The sequence below is a fragment of the Chaetodon auriga genome, chromosome 12 (assembly GCF_051107435.1).
Source record: "Chaetodon auriga isolate fChaAug3 chromosome 12, fChaAug3.hap1, whole genome shotgun sequence".
In the NCBI taxonomy this organism is placed as follows: Eukaryota; Metazoa; Chordata; class Actinopteri; order Chaetodontiformes; family Chaetodontidae; genus Chaetodon; species Chaetodon auriga.
Window position 1 is genome coordinate 9,007,307 of NC_135085.1, and position 17,199 is coordinate 9,024,505.

The 17,199-nt window shown below is 43.2% G+C and overlaps 1 protein-coding gene across 2 annotated transcripts in view; it reads right to left on the reverse strand.

Annotated features, from left to right (window-relative positions):
• The window catches only part of LOC143328794 (low-density lipoprotein receptor-related protein 8-like), a 73,933-nt gene that overhangs the window by 12,999 nt on the left and 43,735 nt on the right, over positions 1 to 17,199 (reverse strand). For both annotated transcript variants that reach the window (XM_076744117.1, XM_076744116.1), the window contains exons 5-11: positions 16,462 to 16,851; positions 14,239 to 14,361; positions 12,475 to 12,597; positions 8,113 to 8,232; positions 7,329 to 7,454; positions 3,264 to 3,435; positions 1,028 to 1,255 (exon numbers count right to left, since the gene is read on the reverse strand). In XM_076744117.1, the coding sequence (XP_076600232.1) occupies positions 1,028 to 1,255; positions 3,264 to 3,435; positions 7,329 to 7,454; positions 8,113 to 8,232; positions 12,475 to 12,597; positions 14,239 to 14,361; positions 16,462 to 16,851 (1,282 nt within the window). The remainder of the gene's footprint in view (positions 1 to 1,027; positions 1,256 to 3,263; positions 3,436 to 7,328; positions 7,455 to 8,112; positions 8,233 to 12,474; positions 12,598 to 14,238; positions 14,362 to 16,461; positions 16,852 to 17,199) is intronic.

Sequence of the window (17,199 nt, forward strand, 5' to 3'; positions counted from 1 at the left end):
AAATAATCTGCTAAATGGAAAACGAGCTAACTTCTGCAGCACCGCAGTGATTTGTGATGGGCTTAAACCAAACCCCAGAGTGTTTCAACTATCACATTTAAAAGCTGTTATTGCACGAGTTCAGTATAGATTGAATGGTTACTGTGCAATATTAGTCAGTAATCACAGCAGCAAAGTACACAGTGGCTTACGTTGTCATTTCTATGCAAATTTGTATTACGGACATTAAGTGAATTTTCCTGCAAAGAAAAAACTCATTTGGTGTCGTGGTAAGAAATCTGTTTGTGCAGGATTCCTATTGGGCAGTTATGATCGGGTGTGAAAATCTCCCTGTGTTTCTGCCTCAGTTTAGTCTATGTGCCTGTTTATTTTAGTTTACGTCTGTGCTTGTGTTCATCTGGGTTTGGATCACCGGAACACAAACGCTGCAGAAGCACACACTGCTATACAAATTCATAAAGCTTCCCAGATTAGGAGCAATCATCTAGGACAGAATTTCTAAAAAAACAATTGAGTCGGGATGCTAAATGGGTCACAGGCTTGTTACTCTGGATTCCCACATACAGCAACAACAGCTCTCTTATGTTTACCATTAGGGGTCTCAGAGGAGGATTATGTTTATTCAATTGCTGGGTCCTGGGCTGAAATCACTTTACAAATCTCTATCTGGCATCATTGACCATCATCTTCAATATTATAGAAGAAAAAAAAGCTCAGTCTGGTGTCTGCCAGCATGTTCAAAGAGACGTAGATGAGGGTAACCCATATAAGCTCAGTTTGATTCTATTTTATGCTGACATACTGTAAATTGTTATGGAAATTCATTGCACAGAGTTGACTAATTAGCATGCTTTTTGAAAATACAAATTAACTGTGCAGGTCAGTGGATGCTTGCATAATAACCAACAGAGATGAGTGTTGTTCCTGTCATTAGTATAACATGGTCAATCCTTGGTCTGGTTTCAAGGCACTTCCTATTGTGTTCCTGGACAAAGAAACACGCATAGCACACATATCTCCTCCTTACCCATGGTGGGGATCCAGTGCGATGGCCCGGGGTTCACTCAGATCGGTGTTGATGAGGACACGTCTCTTCGTGGCGTCCACCGAGGCCACAGAGATGGATTTGTCTCCGGAGTCGGTCCAGTAAAGGTTGTGCTGGAGCCAGTCCAGAGCCAGACCCACTGGGGTCTGCACGGATGAATCCACCAGAGGCACCTGCTGAGAGGGGTCACTGGCCTCATGGATGAAGGCACTGCAGGGGGAGGACGATAAGGCAGGGAGGGGGTATTGTGAGGGCAGGAGAACGTGGAATTCATAATCTAAAGCAAGCCAGATGTTACTGCAAAATCAATGTGCAGTGGAGGAATGCTGACTGCCTGGTGGGGCCTTATTTTCTGATAATGAGTCTGTATACACTATTATTCTTCTTATTCTACTTCTTATTACATGCCACCATACCAAGAAGATTTACCCTGGTAAAATATTCACTTTTACTGATGTCATTACAGGCTATGCCACTTTATCAACTTTGCCAAGAAAGTAGTTAGAATGTAACTGTAACTATATAAAAGTAACTGCAATAGCCTAAAGGTTATGTATCATAACAACGGATGCATATTCTAATCTGGACTGTGCTGTAAAGCGACTGCAGAGTGGAGAGAGGGATTGGTGTATGAGCTGCAGCCTTGGGCCATGTGCTGCGCAGGTTCATCCGGGGGTTAGCGTCCTTCTTAGGTGCACCACTTATCAGAATAGACAAGGCCTTGCTCAGGGGTTGCCCTGCTCGCTAATGATTTGGCCCCGGCAGAGGTGTGAGGTGAGGGCCAGGCAGCTGTGCTCCCAAACAGGAATTTCAATTTCAGCTTCCCAAGAGAGGTTTTCTCTTAACATCCATTTTATAAAGAGAACACTGTGCTCCAATTAGAATACACTCTGGGGAGAAAACGCAGATAACAATAGGAAGGATGGAATTAATCTAAAATAATAGCAGGCCGGAGCCATCAAGTCAGATGATTGAATTTCAAAACATCAGAAGAGAAGATTGATGCTCATTACAGCAAGTGCCAGGGAATCATGTCAGGGTGCAGCAATATGAGATTTGCTATATCAAGTGTTTGTACTGTCACATTCAGATTGTTTGTTTTGTTGGTTGATTGGTTGTTTAAACTGTAAAAATAGCTGGAACATTCACATGTTCCAGCTGTTCATCAATGGAAAACCACGGATACATCAATAACGTTTGCAAAAGTTATCAAAGTTATCTAAGTGCATCTGTATATATTCAAAGTTACATGAATTCAAAAGTCATTTCAATTGCAGGCATTTTGATAAGAGTTAAACTTGAAAATTGTAAAGAATACATAAAAGATCATGAGCACTAATTAGCAGACTACAGGCGTGAAACATTTCTGGTTCATGCTGCGATGAACAACATCAGATAATTGCATCTCAAGACCTTCTGGGTAGCAGAAATCTTATCACAGGAAGTGCCGCTGAAACAAATTCTGACAGTTCTGACACATTTGAAGGCAACATACCCAAAAGCATACTGTGGAGTCCAATCAAGCATTACTCAGAAGTCCAATCTAACATCGGGTGTGTTTTCAAACTCAAGCTTTGTTGCAATAAAATAAGACATCTACTGTATAATGAGGCCTCAGTTTCTATATGTAGCCTCAGTCTCTGACCTAAACTCAGGCTTTTAGTCTAAGATCAGGTTTGTGATGTAAATTAAAGGGACCCTGTAGTATCCTTTTGACCACTATTAGCACTGCACAGCAACATTTTACAGAGAGTGGTGGCCCATTTTGTTAGTATGTTGTGTGTGCACACAGTGACGGCCATGCACAAGTGAGTGACGTCATACAGCGATCTGTCAGCGGCTTCATGTTATTCCACTGACCAACAGTCAGTGGCAGTAATGTGGTATGAAATGAAGCAATGTGCCAACAAAGGCATGTAAGAAGAAGACTGATGGCGAGTGAACGTGGACGTAAACGATGTGGGATTCTAATTCTTCCAAAAATCCTAAAACCCAAACCCAAAACCCAAAAATGGGAAAACAAATACATTTAACACATTCACTTTGGCCTAAGTAAGGATACACACACACAAAGAAAACTTTGTCTGTTTCCAGAAAAAAAAGCTAAGAGCTTCCAGCTATCGAGCTTCTGATGTGTGACAGTGTTTCTGAAATGAAATTGGATTAGTAACCACAACTCAGGTTTCTGCTCTAAACTGAACTGCTGCTCCTGACTTACCTGTAGATTTTCCGGTGAAAGCGATCGCACCAGAAGACGCGGTTGTTGGCCACGTCCAGGTCCAGGGCCACAGCGTTCTTCTGGGTGGACACCACCTGGCTGTAGTCCCTCTTCACCAGGTCGATGCGTCGGATCTCGTGCCGGTTGGTGAACAGCAAATAAGGGCTCTTCCCTGCACACAAAGCGGAGAAGCAGAACTCGTTGCCTAAGTATGGGTGAGTTTAGCCAGCTGGGATTTACAATCACAGTCACAGTGCAAAGCAATTTAGAAAAGAGGCTGAAGCAGGACCGTAGATTGTCAGTAAAACGAATAAATTATTGATATGTGGATTGGTGATGTGCTTAGATAATGGCCACAAATCCTCCATACACAGCATCCCTTGTATGATTCAAATTTAGTAAGTGCAGAGTAATATGATTAGTCTAACCTTTGGCCAGTGGAGTTAAACACATTCTGAGCAAACACGGTCTTGATTTAGACTTGATTAGAAACAAGAAATAACGACTGACCCTACACGTCTGTCAATAATTACACCCAAAACATAGAGCATCATTCTGCTGTAGAGGAAGGACACAAAAAAAGAGGATGCCCATAAGCCTGAGAGGATGTTTTTTTTCAGTGCAGCGTCAAAAAGCTTTTCAGGCTTTTGTGCTGCACTCAAGACGGTTGACCATGATTGGAGATGCGGCGTGTCAGGAAATGATGTTGTCATTCCTCTACAGTAACAACACCGAGGCTACACCTTAGAGTCAAAAAGCAGTGCAGCTTAAAGCGCTGCAGCACATTTGTGGCACAGACGTCAATACTCTAAATGCCATCTTTTACCACAGATACACTAAATAACACAACAAAGCTGGTGTGATACGGCTCAATATCCTCCTCTAACAAGAGTATGGGGACAATAATCCTTCATTAAAAAGTGCTGAATAGTTGCTGTATTGATCAACGTGTCTGTACGCATCATTAAGTTGTACACTCCTTATTATCTTCTCCCTGCAAATATAGATCAGAGGTACCTTAGCATTCAGCTCCTGTCTGAACAGCAAGCTGTCAACTTTCACACAAGCCGTATAATTAAATAGACATAAATCAGCGGGCACACACTAAGAGACAAGCGATGCCGTCATTTCCTCTGAGGGCTGATAAACAACCTTGAACAAAGATAAAGCAGACAGATTCCATGCCTTTGCTTTTGCTACCCGACCCAAAACAACACGGATCAGTTACTGAGGTCCTGCAATACGCAGCTGCAACAGTATTAAAGTTTAACCCCCAGAATGCAACAGAATAATGATAATAGCATATTTTTATACCTGCACTGTCTCTACTATAGGGGCAGCTACACTTTGCAGGTCTCACCTGGCAGTCGAATGTATCTTAATATGATCACCTGTGATTAGATTTTCCATTCCCCAATCCCATTTGATTTAATCGGAAGGGAAACTGTGACCACTATGGGCTTAGTCTACCACCGTGCTAGCTGTGAGGCTACACTTAGGTACTGCAATGACTTTGAGCTAAATGCTAACATGAGCATGCTAGCATGCGCACAAGGACGATGTTAACATGCTTATGCTTTACCGCAATCACCATCTTAGTTTACTCTGTTAATTTGCTAATTAGCAATAACACAAACTGCAGCCGAGGCTGATTAGCAACACACGCATTCAGTCATTTTGACCTCATGATGGCGTTAAAACTCACAAATGTTAGCCTCATGGTCACGCAAGAAGGGAAGTCAAAGCTTCAACAAAGTCATAAAAACTCATCCTCTCGAAAGCATGAATGTCTGCAAAAATTTCAATGCAATCCATCAAATAGATGTGGAGATATTTCAGGCTGGCCGGCCGACCCACTGACATTGGCATTCCTTGAGCTATGCCGCAAGCATGGCCAAAACACATATTTGCTTTCAGCCACAGAGCAATAGAAGAGGACTGCAGTGGATATTTGCATACGAGATAAAAAACTACACCTAAGAAACACGAAACATCACACTGTCACAGAGGGAAACACATAAGAATGTCTCACCTCAGGTTATGGTATATTTGCACACATATCTATCAGCACTGAGTGCTTTGAGTGTCCTTGTTTCATTTTGGGTGCCTTCACACCTATTTTTAGAGCTGTCCACTTGTGATAAGGTCACCCACGATGCATTTTAATTAGACCCAAAGCTGAACAGGAGCTTTTATATTATCATATCTTTATGTTTAGCTCCTTATAATTCTGGCAGGAAAACGCCAAGTGGGTGACAGATACACCAACATTGTATGCCTGCAGGGAAGGTTTTATCACTCTGGCTAGCAACTACAGCCCCCCTTTGTCTTGTAACATCTATATTGAGCCAATCTTTTTTTTCTGACACTGCATGGTAATAGGATGGCAGCTGCAGTGTTATCTGTACAGGCAGGTATGATATTCTCTCATTAATGGCATGCTTGCCTCAGATTTCCCTTCGACAGTCTGTGTCATAGCCCCATTGTAGTATCAAACTCCTCCATGCCCCCTCTTTCTTTGCTTTCCTCCCTCTCCCGGCCCAAAGTCTGAATGACGACAGTGCTGTTCAGGACTAAGTGTTCTCAAAAACTGGCCATTACAATGACAACATTTCCAACCCCTCTAAAGAGGAAAAGGGTCCCCTGCTGGTTTTATGGGCTGTCACGGCAGCAGTGGTTTTCACTGCCTCAAAACCAAGTGGTGGAACTGCTGCATTCACTGAGATTCTGCTTTAGCTGCTTTTGACACATGGCCTTTCTCTCCTGGCTATGATGAAGTGATAGCAAACACACTGGGCAGTCATGCACAGAGAAATACACAAGCGGAGACAGAAGCAGGGGCCAGATACAATCCAAACACATATACAGCGTGTGCAAATGCAAACACATACACACATATGATTGCCAAGCTTTGATACGAGCTCAGTTTAATTGAGGGAAATGAAATCGGAACATTTGATGGCCAGAGGGATTTCATTTGACTCACTGTCTTCTCTTGCCAATTAAATAATGCACATTTTAGGGGAAATGAAGCGTAAACATATAAACTGGCCTCTCTCTGTAATCCTCTTGCTAATAGCTCTTGGCCATAGTTGGAGGTCAAAGAAAATTAATTGGCCTGTTAGCAGTTCACTTTGTTCTCCACTAGTCTAACCACTCTTGTCAACAAGCCTAACAGGAGACCAGATTAAATTTGTTGTAATTAGCCTCCTCTGTGACTCAGCCAGGTACCCCTGAAGAGTTGCTACACCTAATTATAAGTGTTCAGCGTGGTTGAACACATCAGCCTGTCACTCAAACTGTCTAATGGGATGGGACAGTGGAGGACAGATTTGGCCAGCGAGAAACTGTGTGTGGCTGCCTTACAGCAATGATGAGAACCTAACAGCAGAAAGATGTCTGTGATTATGAAATGAGGAGGGTTTGACACTGTGGTACAAAAGCTGAGAGTGAAGTATTGCATTAATGAGGCATTGGGATATCTGAGAGAATATCTTGTTATCAAGAGCACAACAGAGCTGTCAGTGGAGGAAAATGTGTCTTTGCAATGTTTTTAAGAGCAGCTATATAGGTTTTAAACTGCATACATAAGAAACCAACAAAACATTTTATTTACCCTATAATGCAGGAACATGATCTATATATCTGTGCTAGGGGTGAACAGTCAATCAAAACATTATTGAACTCGCAATATGGCCTAGTGCAATATCCAAACGGCAGGAGCTGCAATTTTTTGCTGAAGGTGAAATGTGTCACAACATACCGTAAGAAATGAACCATTGTGGTGCTACAGAGACGGCCCAGCCCACAAATCATACTGTCCAGGCTAAAGGGGACATGCTTGTTTGGTTCAGACATTAACAAAAATCATATCATAATTTTTCAGTTTTTTGAAAAAGTCCGAAAGTCGTGACTCAAATGGTGCCTGCGGTCTCACTGTTCAGCCAAATCCACGTCTGGTTTTTGACTAATCGCTGAGTCTCATTTTCAGCCTCGAAAATGCAAACCCTTGACTGAAATCCTGTCGTCACCCTGCGTGGTTGATCGTAACACACTGTGACTCACCTTCTGCCTTGCAGGTCTTCGTAACAGGGTCCATCTCATACCCCTCATAGCACTCACACTTAAAATCCCCCTTGTAGTTGATGCAGATCTGGCTACAAGCGTCAGGGTTCTCACACTCGTCAATGTCTGCAGGGAGCAGAGGGAAGAGAAGCAATCAATCAACTGAGAGACAGAGAGAAAAAAACGCAGTCCGACAGAGACAGACAGTAATCATTCACCCTCATGAGCTGTACATGATAACTATATTCCTAGAAATGTAAATATGACAATGATTTCAGGAGAATAACGGCTGCAGTGGTTGAGTAAACTTGCACATTTATAACTGGAGAAAAACAGACATCATCATTGGCAGTTAATGGGTCAGTAATAAGTCGAGACGGGGCGTATCCCTGTCCACTTCTGTTCTGCTCCCTTCCGGCAGACCTCAGGCTTTTTTTCCTGAGGTGTGATATAGAAATGTCATGTGTTAAAAGGAAGGGGAAGGGTGTGAAGGACAGAGTATATATCTGTGTGTGAGAGTGAGTGTGTGAGAGAGCAGTATGACTATGTTTCCCTGTGGGAGTGGCAGGCCGGGCACATTAAACAAAGACAGACAGCTAGAGAGCTGAGAACAGCCCAAAGCAATACACACACACACACACACACACACACACACACACACACACACACACACACACACACCCCTGACAATCACACACTCACGCACAGACTCATCGTAGCTTGATCAGCAGCCAGTCTGCCACTTGATTTTTTTGATCTGTCTATCTGGAGTGTCTTTATTTACCACCACAAGTCTTTTTGTCCAGTAGTTGGTAACCTGTGGGGCACTGGCACTCAAAGCCGATCGGTCGGTCCATGCAGACGTGGGAGCAGCCGCCATTGTTGATCATACACTCATTCAGCCCTGGGAGACAAAGAAAAGATGCCAGTGGTCAAATGCAGCCCATCATAGAGGAGGTGCGGACATAATAGTCGCCCAGATCAGATTCTGAGAAAAGCCTGTGCTGCATTCACTGTGGAATGGCTTGATATCTGAAAACGGTGTATGAATATGTGCAGCACATAGGTGAGGAAGAGGGATCTCATCATCATAATCTTCATTTTATCTTGGCTCTCATATTCAGCTCCTTCCCATCTTTTTTGAATCCTTATCAGATGTTCTCAAGTGAAAAATCAAAGAGACACAACATCACACACAGTAAGCTCTTAGACCGGGAATCGGGTCCATGTGCAGGGATATGAAATATGTGTGAAGAGGGGATTAATTCTGTGAACTGGGAGTCTGAGATGCCCCCATAAGGATCGAGCACAGGAGAGAGTGAGGACATATAAATTAAACAGGCACGTTGCTTAAATAGAGGCAGAGTGATGTAAAAGCATCCGGAGAATGAAGGAAGTAAAAAAAAAAAAAAAAAAAAAGGAGATGTAAGAACACAACCACTCTCATTTAAAACTAGGTCAAAGCAGCTGGCACAAGGTTGGCACACAATAAAGAAGGCAGAGGCCGTTCGATTTGATTGTGCTGCACACAGCGGCTTTATGACTTACTTGATAGTGAGAACGGCTCAAAAGTCACCAGCTGAAATTTTAGGGTCAATTTTTTAAGCTCAGTGCAGCTGTTACATACTTGTAATGATGCCGCGTCCTAAAAATCAACATTCTGATCAATAGCAGGGGTGCACAGCAGCGTAACTTTATTGATTATTTAAATCTTCTGACAAGCCCACAGGGAGCAGCCATCCTCCTCATAAACCCAGAGCTCCATCACATCCGCCTAAAAAAAAAAAAAAAATGGATTTCAGGAGCTAAAAGTTGAATTCTGTTTCCTCTCGACGGTCTCCTCTGTCCTACTACAGTTTTTAGTTTTCCTGCCTAAATGTCCCATGATATCTGCTGCATTAACATGACCACACGCCTTGATATCTAATCAGTAAAAACACTCATACATCAGTACAACACAGTATAAGGAAGTCACCTGAAAAGCTCACACTGCTCGACATAATTTAAAAGGCAACATAGCCTACAGGGGCTGGTAGATGAGATGTGTGAGTCTCTAAATCGGAGAAAATGATTCGTTCAGGTGGGTGGCGGGTGGATGATTTATGCGCGTATGTGGATTTGGAATGACGTAAGAGCCGATCCGCGCGTCAATATCAGACCTACATAGAGACGCATTATTGTATCGTTTCGCTGCTGCAGTCTTACAGAACAGTAGCAGCTCCTCGGCACACTTTCCATGAAAAACCCCCAAAACTATTGTTTGAATGAATCACAGAAGGTAAGCCGACTGAGTGAAAGCTACGATCGCCGCAAAATAATTCTCTCCAACACTTCATTCAATGCCATGCAGGCTTTGCTTTCACACAAACAATTGAGCATGACTGCACAATGAACAGCTGGAAAGGGCCGATAAAGAGAAGGGCGGTGAAACCGTAAGAGAAACTCCTCAAAACGAGACAGTGCTTAATTCTGTTAGCTGCATCCTGCCCAATCTAGAGTAACACATTTGTCAATAGCCAGTGAGCTTTATATCATTAGTCATTGAAAGCAGCGAGTGTGTGTTAGTAAACAGTACGACCACAGTGGCTGCAAAACAAAACTTTGTTAGATGAATACAGAAGTAACACAACACAAAAATACATCAACTTTTTCATATTCTCACTTCACATTTTCACATCACATAAATCTGCAATGCTTTCCTTCTGTGTTTGTTGAAGTCCGAGCCAGTGTGGTATTGTTTATTAGCCAAATAAAAATGGCATTCAGTTATTATGTGGACTTTTATTTTGAAAGGATACAATGCTATACTCCTTTAAGTGTTGTTTTATTTTATTGGAGTGAATGCATTTGCTGTGTACTGTAGGTGATGTTAACTGGATATTTCGACATTTTGGGAACTACACTTTCTTTGCAAGAGTTAGGCTGGTTGTCAGGCAACCTCATGGCAGCAGCTCCAGGAAATTGCTGCACTTGGCCAAAAAAATCTTCACATATAACAGCACATGTCACTTTTACTCTATGATTTTTGTGCAGACAACAAACAAGATTAACATGTTAATTTGGAGGCTTTAGAGACACAGGCAGGTGGATTGTGTTATCTTTAGACTGAGTCAGGCTAGCTGTTTGTCCATTTCCAGTCTTTGTGCTAAGCTAAGCTAACGGCAACTACAAGAAAATAAGCATATGTCCTCCAGTAAAGATACTTTAGACCAGTGTAAAGCTTTATCCATGTTAATGCGTAAATCCCATAATTAGAAGAGAACTTAGTGGATGCATGTGTCTAGCAGGGCTGTCATTGCAATAATATGCTGAAATTCAGTCCTGGGAGGTGTAGTCTGCATTTACTATACGACACAGCAGAGTTAGACCCGTGACCGGCTACACACTGACTGCAGGGATCCAAGACGACCTGCTCATCTCATCTGTGGAGCTTTGTGAAAAGGAGCTTTGCACGCTGCGCAACACGGACACTCCAAAGATTGACTGGGGTTACGACTGTGGGAAAATGTTCCTCTTTGCTTTGTGTAACTGCCAGCAGGCTTCACGCGCTGCAACCGCCAGCATTAAATTCCCATCTTTAATTCAGCTGGATGGGTGACAGCAACCTGCCACTCACAGTAACTCTCACTAACTCCCTTCATGTCTGTTCAGAATTAGCTGCAGACAGAAGAAAGACCTAGATGTATCTGTATTTGAGGACTCACTCGTTGCTGTTCCTTGGAGAGGGGCTGGGTGTGTAACAAAGACGCCCCAGGAGAGGCCCTGTGTGACAACAGCTTTTAGCAGGCCGCTTCCAAGGACAGCCACGATTTAGAGGTCACTTCTCCCTTCCCGTGGGCAAACAATCATGACGTCTCTCCTTCTCTTGTCCACCTCCATCTCTCTTTCTCTCTCTCACCATGGTAACCCATCATGTACTACCTATTTTCAGCCGTTCCTCCCAGTGAAAGCTGGGCAGGTGATGGTGCAGCGTTAAGAAACGAATTGCGTGCCGAGTAATGAGTTGGTTCTGTGGTAATATGCCATTATTTCTAATGACATGGGAAACAAAGAAAAACATTTGCTCCTGTGCAGAGAGAAATGTGTTGTCTTTATTTTCCCCTGATGTAAGGCTGATGCTGCAAATGCAATCACACCGAACATCTACGTTTAAGTGTATTTCAGAGCAGCGAGGTGGGTTATTGTTTCTCTCTGTGTAGTTTTTTGTGTGTGTGTGTGTGTGTGTGTGCGTGTGCGTGTTTTGGCTGGGGAACATCTTGCGAGTTAATGGCTGAGCGAGCAGAGCGATGAGCTAGGTGTGTGTGGACACGCTTTTAATGAGCTGAGAACAAGACCTGAGTTGAAGGAGAAAGGGGGGATATATGAGGAGAGAGAGGGAGGAAGAGATGGAGGTGGAGGAGAATTACTCTCTGGAATACCTGTTATAGTCTTGCAATTTCCATCCCTGGCAGAGGTCAGTCTACTCTGTCAGCTGCCACTTTTCCCTCCACAACTTCATGTTCCTCTGAGGAAATGTCATTTTATCAGAGTTTACGTCTGTTCCTCTCACTCGCTCATTTCATAAACTTTCTCACTGAGCTCTTTAACAGAGAAGTCTTTTGCTTCTTTAACCGAGACATCGCTGCCATTTACTCGTGGTCAGTAAAGTAAGTGATGAGATGAAGGCATATAAACACAGGAAGAGAGATACATAACTGAGAGACTATCACAGAGCAGAGGATGCCTTCTTCTACCGTTTGATGGTAATTAGTACATGCAGGATCTTGTTCTGATCAACGGAGGCTTCTGCTAATTTAAGCGTGTCTCCGAAGCCTTTGAAATGCAAGGTAATAGGAGGGCGGTAGCTGCGTTTTGTTATGGCAAACACAATTATGATGCTACATTAACTGCTTGAATTCATTTACAATAGATTCGTATGTGCATGCTCCCTGGTTGCACAGGGCCGAGACAAAAACTCCACTGACACACATACACACACTTTTCCATCATTTCATACTTCTGGGAAAGAAAGGAGATAAAGGTTTTACTTAAAAGCCGGCGAGACGAAAAGTCATAAACATTATATGCATCAAGGGTGAAAGAGCTTCTGTTAAAAGCTGGCACGAGGTTATAACGAAGTGAGGGCGAGCAGAAAAGCTCCTCTTACCGCACTCTTTCTTGGGCTCATCTGATCGGTCCTTGCAGTCCTTGACAGAGTCACAAACTTTGGAGCTGTCAATGCATTCTCCATTCTTACACAGGAACTTCAGGGGTCCCTCACATTTAGTGGCTGCAACAGAAAATCAGACACGATAAGCATCTGCACTGCAAACATCACGAACATTTATTTGCACAAGCTATCGCAAAATAATTCACAACCTCATGCATGTAGCAGTGTGTGAAGCCAAGCTGAATATCTCCAGTGGTTCGCCAAATGATTGAAGGCTCACATGAAAACAAGTGACAGCAAAAAATACTCCCCACTCAGACATTCATATCAGCCCACATAAAAAGCCTCATGTAATAAAAACTGAACTTTAATTTGGGCCAGTTTCACAGTGCTAGAGCTTAATTTCCTGCAAAATAATTTTGCAGTACTCTGGTAAATTATGCATCATAGTCAGAGGAGGGAGAAGTAATGAAATCAGCTTAAAAAGAAGCAGTGGGCTGGATCCACACAACATAACATCAGTGGTCATTATAGCAATTAATTTCACAATAATTTACGCCCAGACAAAAGCCACATAAGTTTATTTAAAGGATGTTATAATCCTTGTGTTTTTTATGAAATCACACCCTATCCTTGATACTATTTATGGCCTGTATCTTTCTGTAATAGCCATTCAATGTATTTATACAATGTAATTACCTCTCTGTGGTTGTCTTCATTGTTAGTGGTGCTAGACACCTACCTACCTACCAGCCTACCTTCACAAGAGGAAACCACAGGAAACAGAGCAGCATGTATTTCATTGTTATGTCATCCGTGCACTCTCTTTACCAGAGCTGTACTAAATTACTGCTAATGCTAATGGAATATGAAATGTGATGCATTTATCGCCATTGTAAACACAATTGTTAATAAAAAAATGTGTTTTCAAATGACAATCACTTGTGCTTTTTGACAGCAGATCAGTTTGAAATATTGAATGGAGAAATGGAGCAAGCAGCAGCCACAGTGAGCTGTGCAACACGGTGCACATATCCAACTCCTGAGCAAGGCAGCCGTCTCCTTTTCCTGAGCTGTGCTGTTGCTTTGTGCAGCATGAAATTGAATTGTGCTACAATTCTAGTTTTTACTGACTTCTTCATTAAAGCACTGAGTCAGTTTAGCTGCAATACAGACAAATACACCAGTTGCTCTTCTGTTTCTGTCAAAGTGGTCAAGGAGTGTGAAACTGCACTTCCTGACACCACCAGAAAACACAGGCATAGCCAAATCAAGCAGGACTGAAAGCTGATTGTAGCTGCAGATGTCATATCTTCTACTCATAAATTCTTGTTGCAATTTGCAAAATCTGATATTTGACTTCAACCACAAGCTGAAAAACATTCAGAAGCTGTGAGAGTGAACACAGAGCAGACAAGCAAAACCGAAAAGCAGCTGTAGCATTTAATCATACCATCATTTAATCGTTTATATCTACAACAAATACAGCCTGAAATTCTGCAGCTCAAGCAGCTCACCACAAAGTCGTCACTGGCCATCAAACCCCCCCACCCCCCCCTCTTGTTTTAAAGTATTTCACGCAGGCAGACGCGCAAATGGCAGAGGCACGCTGAATCAAATGTAATGCAAACAGCAGACAGAACAAACAGGAAGACTTATTCAAACAGACACTTGCATAAAAGATGAAGACAGGTGAAGAGGCAGCGAGGAGGACAAATTCTGGCATCCAGACATGGAGACAGCACTCACAGGTGTACCCACCGTTGACACAGCCGGATTCATCACTGTGGTCAGGACAGTCATGGACCTTGTTACACTGCTTGGTGCCGTGGATGCATGAACCGTCACCGCACTGGAACTCATCAGGGCGACACGTCAACAGGGCTGTAAGAGGCACACGCGCACACACATATAAACACACATGTGAAATTGGACTTGTAAATCCCCTTTAATCCCTTCAAGAGGAACACAACATCCTGGGCTCAAAACCAACCCAAGACCTTTAGTTGCATTTCACTCCATCAGTTTTTCTCTCTCCTTCTTTCACTCTCTTCTTTCCTCTCTAATAAAGGCCAAGAAATGTGTTTTTTAAAAAAAATAAAACGGAGAGGCACGCATGAAATCAAAGATGTCGTGCAATAACATACAGTTTTGTACTTCATTCCATTCACAGCCTGTGTTCGATGCTGCCTAGGACAGAGACAGTCAACCTGAGGGCGTGTGATGAATGATTTTCAATATAGTAACGCAAAGATGGAGGCTGCATGAAGCCACACCAAATTTCATTAATATCCCGAGCACAGACAAGCTTTTCATCAACTGGGCCCAGTATGCTCATATAACTCCTCTCTAAACCACACTAAAAAGCAATATATATGACTGAGGGGGATATGATTTAGTGTTATCACAGGATGAGCAGGACAGAGGCAGTGTACTGCAGTCTGGACACACATGTGCACGCACGTATGCACACACGTATGCACATCCAAACACACAGGAACATACTCTGTTTCCTGCAGATCTGGGAGATCAATCTAGACATCTGATTGGCAATAACCTCGACACATGCATGCACACACTGCAGATTCATAAAAACATATTGATGAATCATAATAACATTTGTCTGAAGGTGAGGAGTTGGCAGAAAATTCCATTTCTATGGCAAAGCAATCCTCAAACAGACATTAAAGTATGTGAATGCGGGAAGCTTGAATGCGTTGCAGAGTAAGAGCTGGACAAATACGAGGATGTGCCTCTAACCATGTCCAGACCCCTCTCGTAACGCAGGGATGCAGCTGGCTAAGAAAACATCAATCTCTTATAAGTGCTGCTTATGTGACACCACAGAGTGTGAGAGGTGGGCTTGATGTGTGCGCCACACATCTTGATAATGAATCGTGGGACTATCTGGGCTTCACACTCTGGCTTAGTGAGACAAGAGCTTCAGGGCTCCCCCATCCATGACCGGTTAATAGGAAAACCTGTTTTATCACAAGGCCCCATCTTCACACGGTGTTTATCAACAGAAACACATTCTTTACCAGACGCATTTAGAAAAAAAGACAACAACAACAACAAATATCAAACCGTCCCTCAACTCCCAGCGGAGTGGAAATGTGCTAAATGGAAAGTAACACCTCAGGAGAGGAAGAATCATTGGCTGAGTGCTCCAGTCTCAAAGCTAACAGATACCCTAACGTACCGTCCACGCAGAGGAAACGGACGATAACACTGACCTTCAGTATTTTACTTCAGAACGTGATGGATTTGATTGGTCTGCAGCTTTCTTTGAACAATATGAGTGTAATAAATGTAAAAACTCAAGGTGCTACTGGTTAAAATACTTACAGCAGTAAGTATGTATTATATTAAGATATAAGATATATGATTGCTGAAGTTAGTGTACAAGATTTCAATGTAATTTACTGTTTCGTACTAACAGGAAATGATGCAATAGGTGTGCCAACGGAATTCAAACTGTGACTTGTGGAAGCATATACTGCATATAGTGTACATTATTCTATATGAAGCTATGATCAGCTCCTTGTGCTTTGCATTATGGGACTACACTGTACATCAGCGGTGCACTCGAAAGCACACGTTTTTAGTAGTGCCCTTCTTGTGAATACATTTGCAGTGAAACTACTGACTCAAAACCTGCTCGGTATTAGAAAGTGGATGTAACTGAGCCACAGCTATAGCTCCCTCACTCAGACATCACTGCTTTCATGTGCATCATTCTCTATTGTACTGAAACTATCTTTCAACCCACTTACATATTCCATATGCACAGAAACCCTTTCAGACAGAGCAGCATTGTCCTACATCAATGTAAGCAGAGAGGACAGCCTTTGTGAAGGTGAATAGAGAGACATTGCTGGTATAATAAAGAATGCATGGCAAGAAAATATGACACGATAGGGTACAGTGTAATGGGCGGAAGGCAAGGGGATGCAAAGAAAAGCAACACAAAGAGAAACTCACGGCAGTCAGACTCATCAGATTTGTCCTTGCAGTCTGGGTCTCCATCACACTTCCAGGTCAGCCGCACACACTCCCCGTTGGCACAGCGAAACTCCCCAGCGGTGCAGTTTGTCCTGCGGTTAGGCAGATAAGAGACCCCGTCTCCGCCGCAGCGCTCCGGCCCCTCGTCCGAGCTGTCGGAGCAGTCGGGGTCTCCGTCACAGCTCCACATGAGCGGCACACACTCCGAGGTGTTACAGCGGAGATGGTTGGGCCCGCAGGTCAGAGGGGAGGTGCACTTGAGCTCATCGCTGCCGTCTCCGCAGTCGTCGTCGCCGTCGCACACGTACACGGTGGCCAAGCACTTGCGGTTGGCACACATGAACTCGCCGCTCGGGCAGGCTTTGGCATCTGGAGGACCAGCAGAGAGAAGCAAGAGTCAGAAGGAGAGCAAAAGAGGCTTTCATCCTCCGTCTTCCTGTGCTACAGTACGCTGAAGCGGGGATGGTGCAACATGTCTTTCTAATTTCCAATTGCTGAAAAGTGGAACTTAACAAATGTGTTTAGAGGTCCGTGCTTTAAAATGAACAAAGCTATTTCACAGACATAACAAACACCAGAGATTCTTTGCTCACAGCGCTTGAAATAAAAGATGAGGCTTAAACACTGGCTACAGCAGGAGGTAGATGAGAGACAGCAACACGAGAAGTGAGAAACTTCAAATACAGGAACATAGTAATAGAAATAGGCTTTCTCACA